The 19404-nt window shown below is 39.6% G+C and overlaps 1 protein-coding gene across 1 annotated transcript; it reads right to left on the bottom strand.

Moving 5' to 3' along the window:
• Positions 1–10590: 10590 nt before the first annotated feature.
• Positions 10591–18250, bottom strand: LOC146472986 (organic cation transporter protein-like). The gene is made up of 9 exons (XM_085118734.1): positions 17555–18250; positions 16502–16730; positions 14282–14480; positions 13119–13331; positions 12361–12495; positions 11947–12041; positions 11340–11451; positions 10925–10997; positions 10591–10825 (listed from the first exon to the last, which is right to left on the bottom strand). Exons 1-9 carry the CDS (start codon positions 17840–17842, stop codon positions 10595–10597), a joined length of 1575 nt encoding a protein of 524 aa, XP_084974860.1. The 5' UTR covers positions 17843–18250; the 3' UTR covers positions 10591–10594.
• Between the last annotated feature and the right edge of the window lie 1154 nt (positions 18251–19404).

Here is a 19404-nt window from a genome sequence, read left to right on the forward strand (position 1 = left end):
CTAAAAGCGGAGCTCCACAATTCCTTTTTAATAGCATTTATATACATGCTACTCTGCTTATTGTATGATCGAACGTAATAACGTTACAAATTATTCTTCCTGTCTTGAGTTATATATATCTTAGGTGCAAATAAAGCAAAATTTTTACGCGTAAGCGGAAAACGTTTTGAACCATAAGCTGTTCTTGTTGATCGTGCGAGATCACATTGCTGAATTACGATGACGTTCGAGAGCATAAAACACTTGTGGATGAAAAAATTACGCTCTCTCTCAAATATTTCTCCTGTGGAAACTATTAATGCATTTGTGTAAAGTTTGAAACGCGTACAATAAAGAAAATTTGGCCACCACGTAATGTTTCCTCGTAAGAAATTTGGCCGCTCGGATAAAAATAAAATATTTGTTTCAAAATTTATTACTTTGTAAATATTCCTCGAACAGAATTATTTATAGTCTCATAAAAAAAGTTACAAGAAAAGAAATAAAGGAAAAATAATGTTTGGTTATGATTCGAAATATTTGAACGTTTACTTTAAAATTAGGGCGTACTGTTTACAAATACGCGCTGCGAATGACGAGCACAAAATGTTCAAAACAATTAATGACTCTAGGAATATTTCTCCTAAAGAAATAATTCTAGTCTCTAACTAAAATTTAAGAAAAGAATACAGGAAAAATAATGTTTGGTTGTGGCCAGAAATATTTCAGTGAGCGCGTGTTTACAAATTAAACTTATGCGCTGTGAATTGCGACCCAAGTCCAGCACAAAATGTTCAAAACAATTCATAACTCTGTGAATATTTCTCTTACAGAAATACTTCTAGTCTCTAAGTAAACGTTAACAAAAGGAGAATACAGGAAAAATAATGTTTGGTTGTGGCCCGAAATATTTCAGTGAGCGCTTTAATTTAAAATCAGAGCGTGTTTACAAAACTTTTGCGCTGCGAATGGCCAATGAATTAGAGAAGCCCAACACAGAACATAACTCTGTGAATAGCTCTGTGGATGTTCAAAATTAATTTATCCACGAATATTTGTCGTATGGCAACGATTTAAGTATTTGTGTATAATTTGAAGTATGTTAAATATGGAAAATTACCGACAGTTCCCGGCAAAAATGCATTTAATTTCTATGCGACTTGCGAGTTGCTTACTCACCCAGCTCACCACATGTTTGTTTTCAACTGACATTTCGCATGTTTGTTCATCGCTCTCGGGTTTCAAATTTGCTTATTAGTCGCCTGCTTTCTCGACATATGTAGTTTGACAACATATTCAACGAATACAAGAAATTAGTGTTCTTCAAAATTCTCGTTTGTTTTCTAAAAGAAGTAAGCCATCCCACTTCCCGCCGAAAAAACGCGGGTTGCCGCACAGGTTGAGTGTGACATTTCACAATGGCTTACATAGAGGGGTGGAAGGACGTACGGACGGACGTACGTACGCCGGACGGACAGTGACGTCATAACCAAAATTTTTCGCATATATGGGTTCACCAAAATCTCTTATGAATGGGGCTCTGCGCGCGCGCCTCCTGCGCGCGGAGCTCCGCTATAAACCGCATTCACCCGGAACGATTCAATGGCTCGAGTGAGGCTTTGACCGCACGATTACGCGTTTTCCCTGTGTTTTTCTTGTATCTTTTTCTTTCCAAGCCTATCCAGTTATCTCTTCTATACACGCCTGCTTGTGGAATAAGCGAAAAATCTCAAAGCGCGACGTAAACTTAAAAAATATTCGAACATGACTCACTGCAGACCTGTAAAGAAAACACTCTTCTCTCCTAATAGTAAATACAGAAGGTCTATAAAAATGCGCAAAAAGGTCAATTAAGATTTTTGCAAAACAATTAACAGCCCGTCAATTCGGGGAATAAAATACCGTTTCCCAAAACTTTCTACAACTTCAATTTTCAGCTAAAGTACCCGACCACACCGAACTGCATTCGTTCGGCCCCCTTAAGGACGTTCGCGCTAATTGTTTATGCGCATCTTTAGTGCGCAAGTAACGCACACGCCAGGTAATGTCACGTGCAATTCATGGTTGACGATATACGGAGGTAAACACACATGTCGGCCGATGTGACAGCATTAAAAAGAGGGAAAAGGGGGAAATTCATCTCCGTTGCACAGTTTTGAAAACGAAAACTCGACGTGAAACGATTAGACGGGTTAAGGTTGCAACAAAAAGTCCAAGAAAAGGCGCTGATACCTGCGGGTATTTCGCGCCAAGAGATTTATAAATTTACTTAATTGACTCTCGATATGACAAAATAATTGAAATGCAATACTTTATGTAGTCTATTCGTCAAACGAAGTCACCTTTAAGCTTTTTTAAATTTTGATAGTAAACAAGAAAGTCTTACCTTACAAGAGAGCAATTTTATTGATCACCAATCCCGTGTACAGTCAATCTCAACATACCCATTCTAGGTAAATAAATAAGCTTACTTCTCAAATTAATTTTCGCCTCGCTAACGGCTATAGATGCATTTTCTCGGCATTGGCTAAAAAGGTGTATAAGTTTTGAAGGTAGAATAACAATAAACAACTTAAACGATGAGAGTTTTGACAGCACACTCGAACGAAAACATTGACTCGAGCAACCATTGTGAGCGGTGAATTATGGGATAGATATCCCTGTTTAGGTTCCAGTGCTTCTCTGACCTGTCACGCAAAAACGTGACTTTGGAATCTGTCACCACAGCGGCTAGCTTATCTTCATTATAACTCCCTAGATGTCTGGTGACCCCCACTTTTTTTTTTCAATTGATCACTTTCTTTATCGATTGTCTACCTTTTAGGGAAGAATGAAAAAAATCTATGGGGCAGAAGTTTGATTATTTTCTATTTTTCTGTCCACGCGCCATCGAATTGCACTCTTTTTGTCTGTGTGACGATGGCGAATGTCCTCTTTAAGGGCTACATTTAATTACAAGGATGACACCAGTTGGACTAATTTACGAAACATATACGCTTAGATAAAATTTGATTAAAATAGTTTGTCTCCTGTTAGTCATCCTGAATATTTTAAACTTAAAACTGTGGAGGTCATTTTGAGTTACGAAGGCCCAACTTTTCAAAATCAGGGTATTTTTCCAGCGCTATATCTCTGAAACGAAGTCGGTGACCCCCTAATTTTTTTGCATTTCTGACATCAATAACTCATTAGCTGACCATACCTAAAGTATGAAAATATTCTGTAGGGCAGAACTTTTTCGCGCGAACGTCCTTAAACGAATATCCTCAAAGGGCGGGAACAACAGTGTTTTCTCTAGATGTTCACGTCGAGTGCAGCGTTGTATTGTACTCATCAATACTACATTTAAGTTCCTAACCAAACTCCTTAAGACTGCAACTTTACAACGTGTAAAAAATCTTTCTGGTTTGGCGAGTGCCCTTTTTCATCTTTGTTGTTGCAAACTGATCGTGCTGAATCTTGCATCCAGGTCATTAATAAGTCATGCATGGTCTGGCTTCAAACAGTCCATAACGCTGCCGAAGTTTTATGTTAAAATAGATTTTAACCCTCTTGTTGGAACTTTTTTTTACTACTTAATCCTTGAAACCTAAGCCGCAAAAACGAAAATACTCACCGGATCGGTTGGAAATTTCAAGCAAGTGAAGCTACTAGTATTGAAAAGATGTATGCTCGCAGGAACCTTATGGCTAGTTATATTGATTTAGACTTCTTCCTGTTTGACCACAGGTAACCAAAGCGTATGTGACACAGGTTACCATGCAAGCGTGATTTAAGACTTTGTATGGAGTTAAAATTAAATCAAAATTTAGACAACAATATTCCCACAAAACTCACCAAGCACGGCTACTTCACTTAGCCGGGAGGGGGCTTGTGTGGTTTGTTACTTGCCAAAGGCTTCCCGTGGATTTCCCCGGCTGGGCACTTTTTAATACTCGTGCCTAGGTTTGACCGTGAGTTTGTTCCAACATTCCAGCGACACGGCTCTGTCGGCGGCAAAAATGGCACCCAATTTGAAATGAACTTTGTTTTCAAAAAAGGCCTGTGTCTCAATAAATAAACTTCGCCGAAAATTATCTACCCAGGAAGGACTGCACATCATCCTTCTTGCCATATGGAGAGACAGTTAAGCGAGTGCCTAAGTTTCAAGCAAATTTTAGCAAGGTTTTCGAAGTGCTCTCCTCAAATGACGGGCCAAATTTTATTCAAATTCGACTTTCAATATTTCCTACCTTGTCATTAACATAATACAGTGATGCACGTGGAAGAGCTGCTGAGAGATAAACCGCTCTAAACAGCGTTTAGAAGCACTGAGAAGCATTGAAAACACAGCAAAACACACCGGGTAAGATTTTTCAGACTTTATTATATTTTTGGTGAGTTTTGTGGGAATATTGTTGTCTAAATTTTGATTCAATTTTAACTCCATACAAAGTCTTAAATCACGCTTGCATGGTAACCTGTGTCACATACGCTTTGGTTACCTGTGGTTTGACCGGTTTCAACGAGTGGCTTCGTAAGCTTCATTAGGGAGCTTAAGCAACGACGACGGCAACGGCAACGAAAACGTCACCCGAAAATATATCTTTATTTCATTTGTGCTACTTCGCGATTATTTCAACTCGCTAAACTTTTACAAAAATGGCGAACTGTCCAGGAACTAAATTGGTAGGAGTGGCGTACAAGTTAAGAGAGAAAATGAAAAATTCACTGTCGTGCGTTCACGTTCTCCACAAAACCTTAAATGTGGTCATTTCACTGACGTTGTTGTTTTGCAGAGGACGACAAAGAAATGTACCAAAATGTAAAACGCACGTGCAGAGCGATTGTTTTTGCTCATTAGACCTATTGTTTTGCGGCGTTGTCGTTGCCGTTGCCGTGGTCGTTGCTTAAGCTCCCTATTGGCCGAGAACAAGAACTACTTTCCGGCTACCGTTGCATCAAGTTATCCAGCTAATTATGTTAATTCGGGTTTTCCGGTTTGTCAAGTTTCCGAGCAAAACCGGATACCGCCCGCTCCATTGATGACAAAAGAGGAAAGGATCCTTGTTTTAGGCAACTTGGAATAACATGTTTTTGCGCCGCAACCTGCCTGGTAAACAATGATTAAGACCCCGGGATTGTGCCAAGGCACCTAAGACGTGCAAAAGGTGGGATCGAAATCACCAGTTTATCTAAAGGAGTCGAACTGCCGTCTTATTCAGTAATATTAATCTTGCGAACGTGGATCAGTGAACTTTAACAAGAGGCATTGCGACCTTTCTTTAAAATAACTTTGAATAGCCGAAATTGTATTTGTATTAATAGAATCATCAAAATAATGTTTCAGATTTGTTGAACAATCATTTAGTGCACAGAAAATAGCATTCTGTAGCCAGGATTGAGATCAATCCAACCCTATGTAAAAATGACTGATATTTGAATATTCTCACTGTCTAAACTAACCACGAAACTAACCTGCGCGCAACGCTGGCATGTTTGTAACGCCTCGGATTTTGAGTGAGAATAAACGAATTTGTAACGCCGAATGAATTTAACGAATGAATTTGTAGGAATGTTTGTAACGCCTCGGTCAATGCCACTCGTGTTTCGTGGAACTTCATCTGCCTATTTACGCAAATTATTCCTGATTTTTGGTCCTTCTCACCAAGTTACGCCGTTCTGGGATTACAGAATTTCTTTACCCACCCACCTCCCCTTCGGCGATGCGTCCTACCTTTCCTTTCTCTGTCTTACGACCTTCTATCTTTGACAAATCTCGCCTCCCATAACTTAATTCAGCAAAGGCAGTGATTGGTTGTAATGACAGTGAAAATGGTGTACATTTCACCCCGCGCTACACCAACAGGAAAAAATATCGCCCGATAAATTGTAACGTGTAAATTGGCTCTATAAATCGGTATGTGGAAACTAGCCTTTATAGTCGGGCTCCAAACAGTAGCCACATACTCAAGTATAGGCCTGACCAGTGACTTGTAGAGCTGCGAAAACACATCCTGGTTATTTGCTCCGATCAGTGGAGCGCTTTATAATACCCAATATCATATTTGCCTCATTTACCGTTGCAAACACATGCTTGTCTCAGGACAGGTCAGAAGAGATGGTTACCCCGAGGTCCTTGGTGTTCTCTACCGACCTCAATTGCTCTCCCAGCGAATAAATGGGTGTGGATGATCGTGATGATCGTGCCCGCTTGCTGCATCACTGCGTTTGCTTTCACGTTGTCGTAGACTCTTTGGAATGTGTCCGACATCAACGCGATAAACTAATTGAGACAAATGACTCCCGACGCAGCAATGAACGTACCGTAAAGCACCTTAGCCATAATAGGCTTGGCTTGTGACAGTTCATCATAGTTATATTCGTCCACAACAGTCATTCTAAACGTGCTCTACAGAAGATCTGTAATGGCAGAATATCCGTCAACTCCGTGTTGGCTAAACACCATCCACAACGAAGCCGCATATGGAATGTAGAATATAAAAAACAGAAAGCCAAATTTGAGAATGCCATATATGACGTGACCCAGCATGACTACGAAGGGTCCCAAGGCAGTGAATGCGCGTGCGTACTTCATCAGGCGAATCCACAGTACCACAAGTGTCGCTGACAGAAAATTAAAGTAAATTGACAGGGCCATTTGGTTGTCGTAGAGATTAGCTATGAGAAGCGTTGCTACAGAAGCAAAGATCATGAAATCGGCAAGCCAGTCGATAAAGTTCCAGGCGTCTTTAAGGTACGCCGGTTTCTGGTGATGCAAGGAGTCGATTTCTGACATGAGATACGACCTCTCTCCAGGCCACCTCGGATGACAGAACTCCAAGTCATTTCGCAATTCGTCTTCTCGCCATTTTATCCATAGCTTATATTCCCCCTTAGAAGTATACCAGCCTAAATGGATATTCTAGATCAAAGCGAAAAATTGTAACCATTTCATACAGCCAAGAGTAGACCAAATCCCGTTATTATTTGTGGCACTTTCGCGACTCAAAGATCCGAACACCATGAAAGTTTATATTTCGTCTTGTTATGTGTTAGATTGGCTAATCACCAATCTGAGGCAGCAGGGCAGGACAGGCATCTTAAGATAAGTGGGAGTTTTCTACAGTCATTCCCTCCCTTCCGAAGGATTTTCTAGCGCTCTTGTTGTGTTCTCTATCCTCAATAAATTGCTTTCAACCGAGTGATCCAACACAGAGGTTGAGCAAATCCTTCGGAATGCAGGGAACGACTGCAGCAACAGGCTCCTACTTATCTTAAAATGCTTTATGCAACTGGGCGCAGGTGCACTACTCTTCCGAGAGTTTCTTCAAATCCCTGCACATCCAAAGAATGAAACCGAGGATAGATGACAGTCAATTTCAATAGATAGCAATCAATATCAATTACGGGATTATTAATGGAAATCGATAGGTAAATCGATTACGAAAATCCTTCTGAACTTTTTTGGATTGTTATTGGGTTTCAATACCAGCCAATAGATTAATAAATTGGTATCGATTGTCATCGATCGGTTTTGATTTTTTTTTACGTTTATACGGTCTGTATTTAGGGCGTTAGCAACGTCTATGGCGGAACATATGAAGAAAATTGAAATGCATTTTTGTTTTGAAACGTTCATCTAACAGTAAAATGACATGAAATTGTTACCGTTCATGAAACGGAAAGTAACTGCATGAGCTCGTTTTGAGACGACATACATATAGATTAGAACCTTCACTTTTACTGCCTCTATCAAGACACCAAGGTCGTGTAAAATAAATATTAAAGTTAATCAAAATAAAACTGAAATGCTCACATTTTTGGTAGAGAAACGTAATACCCCCATGCAATTTCTTCAACTTTCGCGATCGGACAACAATGTATGATCCTGCAGGCTCCTTTATCGATAGACACGGGGTTGAAAACGGGGAGCTCAATGCTTTCCACCTTAGCTTTGTCCTCTGGAAACACTGCTCGCTGCGATTAACGTCTGTAAGCAAACGTCTCATAATCGATGAAAGTAAATCGGAACTTCTTTTACTGGAGGTCAGACACATGGTACCTTCTGGCAATCGATAATAATCGATAACCGACATTGCATGTGATAAATCGATTGGTCATCCACTGGCTCAAGCCAATTGATATCAATCGATTAATTAACTTCTACCGATTGCGTTTCCGATTATTGATTGTTATCGATTGGATACGCCAGGCTCAAATTCACAATCAATCGTTTGTACTGGCTACAAAAATCAAGTCTTTATTTCCATTACTACAAGATATTAACTTGCCTTGCTGAATCATAATCAAGATGACCTGAAATACTTGACTTAGAAGATTGCGTTGATGGAAAGAATTCCTTCACATCTTCTTTAATTTACTTGGAAGAAAATTCCAAATACAGCTCGGGCTATCTGTTCACCATTGCTACGCAAAAACTATTACCGATGACCAATTATATGATGCCGAACTTTGTTCAACTTTTGACTGTGCTGTAAACATGTTTGCGTCAGGCCCTTTCATAGCCAGCCCAGATGATATTTTCACAAGATCAGCGCCAAGTAAGGCCAAAAGATAGAAGCATGGTTTAAGAGGCCAACTGGCTACAGCAGATGGATGAAAAGCTGGCCAATAATCAACTCTGATACAGTGATTGTTTTTAGCTTCAGCATCCATGCAGTCCTTAGCCAACATTCAGGGGAAAGGCAAAACCTGCCTAAAGCATAGTTTTGCAAATGTCATAAGTACGTAAATTATGATCATCCGGTTGAGTGTAGTCCTGAGAAGGACCGTTTGTGGTGACTTTGACTGACGTTTCGACAACCTGAGCGGAAGTCATCTTCAGAGTCAAGTGGATTGTGGTACCACCTACTGACGTTCCACAATTCACTTGACTCTTAAGATGACTTCCGCGCAGGTTGTCGAAACGTCAGTCAAAGTCACCTCAAACAGTCCTTCTCGGGACTACTCTCACCCAAATGATCATACTTTACGTACTTATGACATGAATTATAGGTTCAAACCATTTACAGTTTTACAATTGTTGCAAAAACCGAAATATGCAAAACTTTAGCGGTATGCTGCGCTTTGATCACCTGATAACGTTTCAAAACTCTTAGCAAACTAAAATGTTCACTCTGATTTACTTTCACCGTAGTTTTGCCACAGAGATAAGTTCCGACGTTTTCCGATCATCGTTCTCATCATTTATTTGCCTTACTAAGAAAAAGAGAAATCATTCAATTTACAGTAATGGTGAGGAGACGAAACCACCAGACTTATAAGAGAGGTTACCTCGGCTATCAATAAAGCGTATATGACACGAAATCTTTTATTAGCTTATTAGGAAGAGCTTTCAAAATGATGAAGAATGGCATTTATTTTATTGCGATAGCATTCTTGGTTGCCGAGTTATTCAAGATTTAGGCTTATGCAAATTAGACAACTTGTGACGTCACAATACTGACACAAAATGAAGGGAAATCACAAAATTTGGAATATCTACGCAAATACTACATCCACAGGGTTGAAATTTTGCAGGGTTGATGTGCTGACAGAACTACACATTGTGATAGTGGCTATGATGTCACCATAGTAACGTACTCGTTACCAGACCTCTACCTTCCGAAAATGACAAATGCCTTATTTATTGCTCCACAGTCAAACAGAATTTCTTATACTTGTGCTGCGTTATGTCCATATTCCCTCACACCCACTGAATAAACATCAAGGGCAAAAAGCGCTTCTTGGGAAGGGAAACTCTGATTTTATCCTTTGGATGGTGAGGGCCTGGAGCCCATTGTGTTGCCATGGAAATGTCATAGTGGATCATATCATAAAACTTAGTGATGAGTATAACAACTCTACAAAGTTTCAGTTCTATACAGAAAAAGGCTTAAGAGATATTCTATTTTTTTGTGATTTCCCTTCATTTTGTGTCAGTATTGTGACGTCACAAGTTGTCTAATTTGCATAAGCCTAAATCTTGAATAACTCGGCAACCAAGAATGCTATCGCAATAAAATAAATGCCATTGTTCATCATTTTGAAAGCTCTTCCTAATAAGCTAATAAAAGATTTCGTGTCATATACACTTTAATAGAAAGAAAATATGGTGCTGTGTAAGTGCGGCTTGGTCAATTCATGTTCTTATAGATAAAAACTGCAACATTTTTTCTTAAAGGTGAAAAAACTAGATGAAGAAGTAATTGATATTGGGGGAGAGTTCCAGATTTTGGTACTTTGGAAAAGGACTGTAAATTGCTCAAGATTTGTGCGACAAGCCATGGTACTTTCCGGTTAAGTGATGAAGTTCTTTTCTTGAGGAGAGTAAGAACCAAGACGGCATGTCTAGGAATTTTAAGAAATTACCGGCCACGAGAATATTCAGTTTGATGAAAGAGTGTATTCATCTGTGATAAAAACACGAGCGCTAGTTAATACTGATTAACAAATTAAGAAATTAATTAAGAAAATTAATAAATTAAGAAATTACCGGCCACGAGAATTTTCTGTTTGCTGAAAGAGTGTATTCATCTATTATACATACAAGAGCGCCAGTTAATACTGATTATAAGTAAAGGGTAAGTAAGTAGTAAAACGAAAACCCCATTTTCTCTGGCAAAGGCATCTCTTAAGCAGCACACTCCTGATTAAGTAGCAGTTCTCCCAATTCTTCTTTCTCCTTGCTTGGTTCACATGGAACTCGCTCCGTCTTCACCATTTCTGAAGCGCTGGTGTTCACGGAATCCATATTCTCTAGAGTTGCTGCATCCTTAGTCTCCGGCAGCAGAAAGCACAAGACAGAGCAGAGGAACGCAAGCACTGCCACGATGGAGTATGGCAAGATAATATGGAAACGAACCTGATGAGTAATTAAAAGAAAGAAAAAAGGTTTAGTGCGGACACTAACATGTTAAAATGGAGCAGATAACCAAAGTTTCAAAAGATTCAATGTTGATACCAGCCAAACTACATAAGGTGCTGATATGGATCCAATGCGCGCGGCGGCAGATGAGGTTCCCATTCCGATATTCCTGGAAATTGAGCAAATTAGAGATCAATGGAGAATAAAGAGTGACCTTGTTTTCTTGTAATAATTTAAGAGTTTGCATCAGGGCCCCAAATTTTTCCACTTGCTGTGTCCTAACTCTGGCTTAGAGGAAAACTTACTTATTTGGCCAAAAATGGAATGTTGCCTGAGAACAGTGACCTTTTCCGTGGACTGAATGCATTGACTTTATTGAGACAGTTATCATGCCACGGAAAGGAATATTTTTCTACAGAATTTTTCGGTAGCGTTAGGGCGCTAAGTGGCTGTGGATAGATTTTCTAAAAAGCGTCCATAAAAATTCCTACCCATAGAAATTTGGCAATACCTGATAACAGTGGGGAAAAGTTCACAAGTGTAAACGTAGATCGAACTGAATGCCATGTTGATGAAGAATTTCGCGAAACCTTGTGCCATGATTATGTTTGCCACCAGAAATCCTAAAATGCAAAATGAACATAACATGAGATTAATATAATTAACACAACCAGAAAGTCAATGTTAGAACCTGAAATATCGTTTCATCCTTGAATTGGCGCACAAGGCCGTTTGTCCAGAAGACAACCTACAAGTCACGTGCATTGATTTGGAGGAGGGAGAAACTTGCGCAAAACAGCACAAGTATCATTTCTTGAGAAGAAATAAAACGGCCGCGCTTGAAAGTTAAGCGTTTTCCCAGAGACTTTTTTTCTGGGATTGTAGCATCACAGAACCTCAAGCTATCACAGATATTTTGTTTGCGCTAGAAATAACATATTCTTCAGAATCCCGCGGTCTATTTAATACACAAGTTAGACGGTAAAAAAATTGTGACACCGTTAAGTCTTCTCAGTAATGCTCGTTCTAAGGTACAGGACGAACGTTGTAGTGGAAGAAATGTATGGCCCTTTTAGCCATGGAACTGTTTTGGTGAAGTTAAACTTGATAGAGGTTACCTGTGTTTTTAATATCTCGTTGAAAGACAACGGCAATGACAGATGCAATGAAGGACACGATCACCCCAAGAACAGTTGTTTTCTTCCGGCCAATCCTGAAAGATTTACGAATCACAGTTTAGCTCTCTACCTTTAATTGCATGATTGTCAACAACAGCGACTAGATTGGAATGCGTGTTCCTCGGTAATAAATTTTTCTGAAAATTTAAATCCGAACAATAAAGTAATTCTTTCTAAAAAAGAAATTTAACCGTAGTATTTTAGGAAATCAAGAAGTAAGCCTTAAGACTGCCAGGCTTCATCCATTCAATAAAGATGTCTTTCTGAGTCGTAGTTTTGTGATTCAAATAATATAATGGTTATCTGCTGTTATCAAAAGGTTTTGGGATTAGTGTTACTTGTAGATTAACATACCTACGGTTAAGGATTATGCAAGTGAAGTTGGAGGGAATCTCTATGAGGCTGGTCAAAAAGAACACCAAATAACGGTTGCCGCCAAAAATCCCTGCGCTATATGAAACAGCGTAATACACCAATGATATGACCATCCTAAAACAAAAACGTACACAGTCAAAAGTGCGTTATTGTGTTAAATAAATCAAACTAACTTTGATTCATGGATCCATAGATAAAATCCTCAAGTACTACAATTTCAATGAACCTAAGTACTTTCTCTTGATGCAATGAGGGAGCGGGAATGTTGAAGTGGTGAGAGCGTAAGCCTGCACCGAGAATATGGCCCCCGCTTGGCTTCCAGAGTGAATGGGCGTCATATGTGGATTAAACTTACGAGCAAGGGGCTGCTTCTCGTTCTTACACCGACAGATTTTCCACCTTTTCGCAAAAGGAACCCAAACAAAAACAAAACAACAAAAACAACATCTTCGAATTCCAGCTAGATATGAATAATTGCCCCCCCCCCCCTCCCCCATTAGCACTCCTTAGAAAATACTTTGGTCCTTAAAATAATTTTTTCCTTTTGATATTTTGATGTGTGCACTTCGCAGCGCTAGTGATAGAAGTCGTTATAACTGTGAGCGTTTGCAGTGTACCACGAACGTTTGCAACTTGCACAGCGAATCGAGAATAGGCACATCTTACATTTTTGCAGTTTCCAGTCAATGTCAAGGCCTATTTTAGAGTTTACAAGCTGTAGAAAAATTTTCCCTTACCAATTAAACCAAGATATCAGAGTTCTTTTGGTCATGTTGAATGAACTGAAGAGGTCACGGAAGTCACCAGTTCTCTCCGGCGTGGCATTTTTTTGTTCCAATTCTCCATCCGGCATTTCTTTTCGATTGAAAGCAGCTACCTTTTGGAGCTCTTCCCAGGCTTCTTTTGGCTTGCCATGCACCAGTAGCCAGCGAGGAGACTCTGGTATATACCTGTTATTTGAACAACGTTTAACCCATTTAAAAGGCAGCGTAAAAAAATTGAATGGCCTCTCGTTTGGTTCCCGTCAGAAATTTAGATTTTTTCTTGGCCCTTTGAACAATGAGGACCTTATCAACATAACATCTTTCTAATCTCACTGCCGTGCTTATGGGAATACGGTTCTATTACTCTCCAGCGAGACCATCCCCCTTCCTCAGAAATGTGTCAGACATTTGTCTTTTTCGCTTCGGGCCATTGCAAATGCCCCACAGTGAGGTCAGCCAATATAGCCAGAAATCCTTCCGCATAGCTTGAAAAAGGGTTCAAATGCCCCACCCGACGGGACAAGACCAAAATTGCGTTTTTGAACTAACAGGCTAAAATGTTAATTCCAAGTAAAAAAAATAATCTGCATTAGACTTAACTTTGACTATCTTTCCTTACTTATAAAGACACAGAACACTTTCGACATCACATATTAAGTACTGAAATGGCCTCGGTCGCCACGTTTCTCTCAGTAGCTCAGTGATTGAGCATTCCACCGATCAGGAGGTAGTGGCTTTGATCCTTGCCTGGTAAGCAGACGTTTTTCTACGGCCCCCGCTCGTGGCATGATGAATGTTGCATATTATTTTATTTCATTTCCCAGCTTAACATTTACAACCTTTTTTTTTATTAGTCACGGCGCTGAGGTCAGAAGCAAAGTTAGCTATCCCAAAATAAATACCGCGTAATTACCTCTTTTATTTACTAATAGAACGGAAAGTCGTCTTTGAATGATCCTTCGGTTCTGAAACATTTCAACAGTTATATTTATTATTTGTTAACCAGTGGGAGCATGTAGTTTTGCTTTTGCGAACTTTTTGGAAAGCGTCGAGACAAACGAAAATAACCCAGACAAATACAATTGAACGCCTGCGTAAAACATGAAGATAATCACGAATATTGATGTATTGCTTACCACCAAAAAAATATCTGCAACAGGCCAGGGACAGCTCCTGCTATAGAGAGTGTGCGCCAGTCTCTTATCAGATAAGCAAACAATGCCAGCAGCATTAGCGAAATAACCCAGAAATAAAACAGGGTTGTCCCCACGACGTGACGATGACGTTTGCCTACATACTCCATGAGTAAAACGTACATGGGCAGTGATGAGCTACCTATTAGACAAAGAATCAACGGATACAAAAAATATTTTGAGCGTCATGGATATTACTTGTCGTCTCTTATTGACCACTTGTACTATGATCCAGTCAATGGATTATCATTTAGGACTCATTTTCTCTTATGTCCTTTCATGCCTCGTCATCTCCCATTATCCACCTCTATTCACCATTCAACCAATAAACTCCATCCATCACTAATTAGCCCTCTTTCATCACCATCTGTCAGTTAACTTAAGCGATTTCTTAACTGAAACGTGTTTCGCCGTTTAAGCACATCCGATGTTTTAATCTCCAACACCGTGCAATCGACCGCTCGTAATCTGGCAATAGTTATACATCGGCCATCATACATCATCTGTCACCCAGCATCCATCATCCTTCACCCATCATGCACAATCCAGCTCCCGTCACCCGCAATCCGTCATCGATCACCCATCAATCAACATTCATTACCATCCATAATCCATCACCAATCACCAATTACCCATCATCAATCACCAATCACCAATCACCCATTACCCATCACCAATAACCCATTTCCCACCACCAATCCCAATCATCCATCACCCATCACCAATCCCCCATAACTCATCACCAATCACCGATTACCCATCATCAATCACCAATCACCCATTACCCATCACCAATCCCAATTATCCATCACCCATAAACTCATCACCAATCACCAATCACTAATTACCCATCACCAATCACCAATCATTCATCACCCATCATTCATTACCCATCACCAATCACCAATTATCCATCACCCACCACCCACAACCAATTCGATCACTCATCACCCATCACCAATTACCTGTTACCCATCACCAATCATCTATTACCCATCCCCAAAAACCAATCATACATCACCTATCACCCATTACCCATCCCAAACAACCAATCATCCATCACCTCATACCAATCACCCATCAGTCATTACCCATTATTCATCACCAATCACCCATAGCCAATCATTCATCACCCATCGCCTATCATTCATTACCTATCAGCCATCATATAACAACGTAACATAACATAACATAACATAACATAACATAACATAACATAACATAACATAACATAACATAACATAACATAACATAACATAACATACACTTTATTTAAACGCAGCAAAAACATGAGTTACAAAATAGATTTTAAAAATAAAACTGATTTACAAGTTTGTCGTGGGAGTACTAGGAGGACATTAACAAATTTATCTCGTCTTTAAACTAATAATAATAATAATAATAATAATAATAATAATAATAATAATAATAATAACAATCTTTACACAAGGAGACCACATCACGAAAGTGATATTCAATGGGCCCCTGTAGATTGAGAAATGAAATAACACACGCATTTCAAAATTACAATTATTTAAAAGTAGAAAATACCAAGCCAGCGATAAGAAACAAAAATTAGAAATAAGAATTAAAAACTAGCTAAAAACACGCTCTTTGATACGTTGCTAAAATATTAAAAAAGAATTTCTGTCTTTGAAAGACTGTTCTAAAAGGTTCCATTCCTTAATACCCTGGTAAAGGTCTTAGAAGACGTAGTCACTCTGACGTTAGCTGGACGGCTATTCCACAAACGAGCTTCTTTGTAGGAAAAGCTGCGTTTTAAAATATTCGTGCGAGATTTAGGCAGAGTATTCACAATCAGTGCTGAATGGCATGAACAGGCCTTGCGAGTAGTCCGGAGTTCCCTTCCTTTACCCATCATCGATCACCTGCATGCCCCCACTAAACCTCTATCATCCATCACCCACCAAATTATCATGAGCCGCAAATTTAGTTTTGTGAAAAGGATCGAGCAGCTTTTCAAGAGCAAAAACCTTATTGAAATACACAGGTCAATAATTTAGCCTTATTTTACTTACTGTAGTATAGTGTGGAATTGATAGATGTAACCCAAGCTAATAACCTACTCTATAATAACTGCAACTTAGCGAATTGTACCGGAAAATGATTGATGTGAATAGTGAACATCAATCAGCGACTTACCGACGCAAATACCCACCAGACACCTGAGTGTCACGTAGAACCAGTAGACCTGGACAAAAGACGCACCCAGAGCTATGATGTTACACACGACTGAAAGGAAGTACACAATTGGCTTGCGTCCGAACTTGTCGGACAAAACACCTCCAACAAGCACACCAATCATAAAGCCCACGAACATAATAGCTTTGTTCAGTGCGGCCAGCGTTGATACATCGCACACCAAGTCAAACTGCAAGAAAAGTAAATTATTGTGTAAAATATGTTAATGCTGAAAGCAAGAAAAGTAAATTTCCGTCTGAATAATAATAATTCGACATAACAATTGTAACAATAATACTTTGGTTGCACTGTGGTTATCAAAACACGGACTATGTTAACTATACAAATGCGATGCTAGAAACTTGTTCACGTTTGTATAATGAACCTCCCCTCACATGCTTACGTTTGAGGTACTGGGAGTTACAACTTTATTTACACTACGTTACTTTTGTTCCAAAAGGAAGGAAAAGGCCAATCTGTAAATAGGTAAGACAAGATCGCACCATGTTGTTAACAATTGTGAGTAACTGACCGGCCACACTTCTCCTCTAGATCGTACACTTGAACAATCAAAATGAGAATTTCATTTTCCCATGCCAGTGAGTTGTCGTGTCCAGAAGTGCCAAGCTGAATGAAAAACCCTCAAAATCGTTTACCAAACCTGTGTCGCTCAAACTTACGAACAGGACCCTCCGACTCAACCTTTTTTCCGTTACTAGGGAGACCGTTGGAGATTTCACTAGTTTAAACAACGTTTAACCCTACATTCGAGGTAATGCTCCTTACCTTAGAAGTTTTCAGTATTTGCGAATAGCTAAATAAAGGCTTCTGGTCGCTTCACTGAGCAAGAACAAAGTGAGCTTAGTTCACAAGTCGCGCAATCTCACGTGATCCCCCAATAACACAATAGTGAGGTAGAATTGCAACCAACGTTCATGGTGTGAACAAGCCTTAAATAAAATCAAATGAAGTGGATACACCACAAAAAAGTAAAGTTAAAATGCTTCATCTTACTTCGTTCACAGCTGAGTTGAGGTCACTGGTGTCAAACTCCCACTGATCCCGTGGAATTGAGCAGCGAAAGTTGTAATTTTCATCACCTGGTTTAAAGGTTCCCGTCAGGTTACACGCAGGACTGTTCTCTTTGCATCGCCATGGCGGCTCAATGCTGAGGAATGTTGGAATCATTGTCTGGAAAGCATCGCCAAAGATCTTCATAAAACCAAAGATGAACAGTAACCTATATTGGTATCGATGAAAACTGCCGATCTTCTCCATTACATCATCGACTGTAAGAGCCATGATATGCCGCGTGTGAGATGATCCTCCCTGAAGCAAACCAAAGTTTTCTATCAGAAAGTAGCCTTAAATGAACTGTTTTCAGGATCCTTACCTCCTCATATCGATCCTTTCACATCTATGTCAGATTCACAAAACACATTCAGACATGAGCGAGATAAATTAAAGTTCGATATATTAGGCTGATAACGGCAGACAAGAGATCAGCTATTGACGAGTTGCGTTACCTCTAGGACAAGCTTTGATCATGAAATAAACAAATTATGATCGCCTAAAGAAAAACTTCCAGACTGGAGAATAACAAAACTACAGCCTTTTGCAATCACACGAGGTAGAACGTAATCTTTATCTTCCAGGCAAAAAGAAAATAAAGGTACGTCTTTGAAGCTTGACAGTTCGTAACAAAGTAAACAAAAGGGCTTGTAATAAATATCTAGGTTCGTCCACGTCATGTACACTCCTTTCTCTTCAGTTTTATCTGTTGGTTTGTTGGTTTCTTAGTTTTACTTTTCCCGACTGGTCTATTCGGAGACACATGGCCTAACTGCAAGCGGTTAAAAACAATTGGTGCAGCTCAATTAATCCGGGGGTGATGGGAAGGCAAAATGTTTTTAATTTTTCTTAGCCTGTTAACTTTCCTTCACTGTCGGAATATTGCAATATATTTCCATAAGCATAAGTGTAAAGGTTGGGAGATATGTGAGCTAAAACGCACCATGTGTTTTCTTGCCCTTTTTTTTTTTTGCATTTTTAACTAATATTTGCGTTCTGTTACTGGTTTTGATTATTTCACATCTGAACGTAGTTTGAAGCCCTTTTCTCCCAATCTCGTACCCAGAGTCCTCAGGCTCTTTGGCCAGCGGTTAGGAAATATAGGAAATTTGACGAACTTTCTCTATTTCTTCTTTAATAAAACGGTGTGTATATCCTCTCTTGATTAAATGTGTCGTAAGTGCGTCGGAACGTTAGTCGAAGAACTCGTCCGTGGAACAAATTCTTCTAAGTCGTAAGGCCATGCTGAATGGAATTGATTGATTGGTATAAGATGGGTGGCAGGACGATTCAAGGAGATACTGATGTTTGTCTGCAGGGTTTCCAATCTGCCGTCGATGAGCATTACGTTAACATTAAGAAAGGGGATTTCGCTGTAAGAGAAGGAACTCGTGAATTTGATTGTAGGACGTAGGTTGTTTAAGTATGTGATAAAGCTATTCAATTGATCTTCGCCATGTGTCCAAAGGAGAAAAGTGTCATTAATATAACGCCACCAAATGAGGGGAGAATGTGTAGTAGATGCTAGGGCGTTTCTCCAAATTTCCCCATGAAAAGATTGGCGTAGGATGGAGCCATTTTCGTTCCCATCGCTGTCCCTTACGAACTCTATAATCAATATAATCAGTAGGCCCGTTACGAACTCTGTGCTCTCATTCCTACTGTAATCGTTACGAAGTCCAAAGAAGTCAAGATTAAATTGGTAAAGTACTGCAACAGAAGTGAGATCACGTACTGCGGCAACCTTTGAAAATGTCCTGTTTTGCTGGACCAATTACTGGAAGCGTCAAGCA

The sequence above is a fragment of the Pavona decussata genome, unplaced genomic scaffold, assembly GCF_977016875.1.
Source record: "Pavona decussata unplaced genomic scaffold, jaPavDecu1.1 SCAFFOLD_95, whole genome shotgun sequence".
NCBI lineage: Eukaryota > Metazoa > Cnidaria > Anthozoa > Scleractinia > Agariciidae > Pavona > Pavona decussata.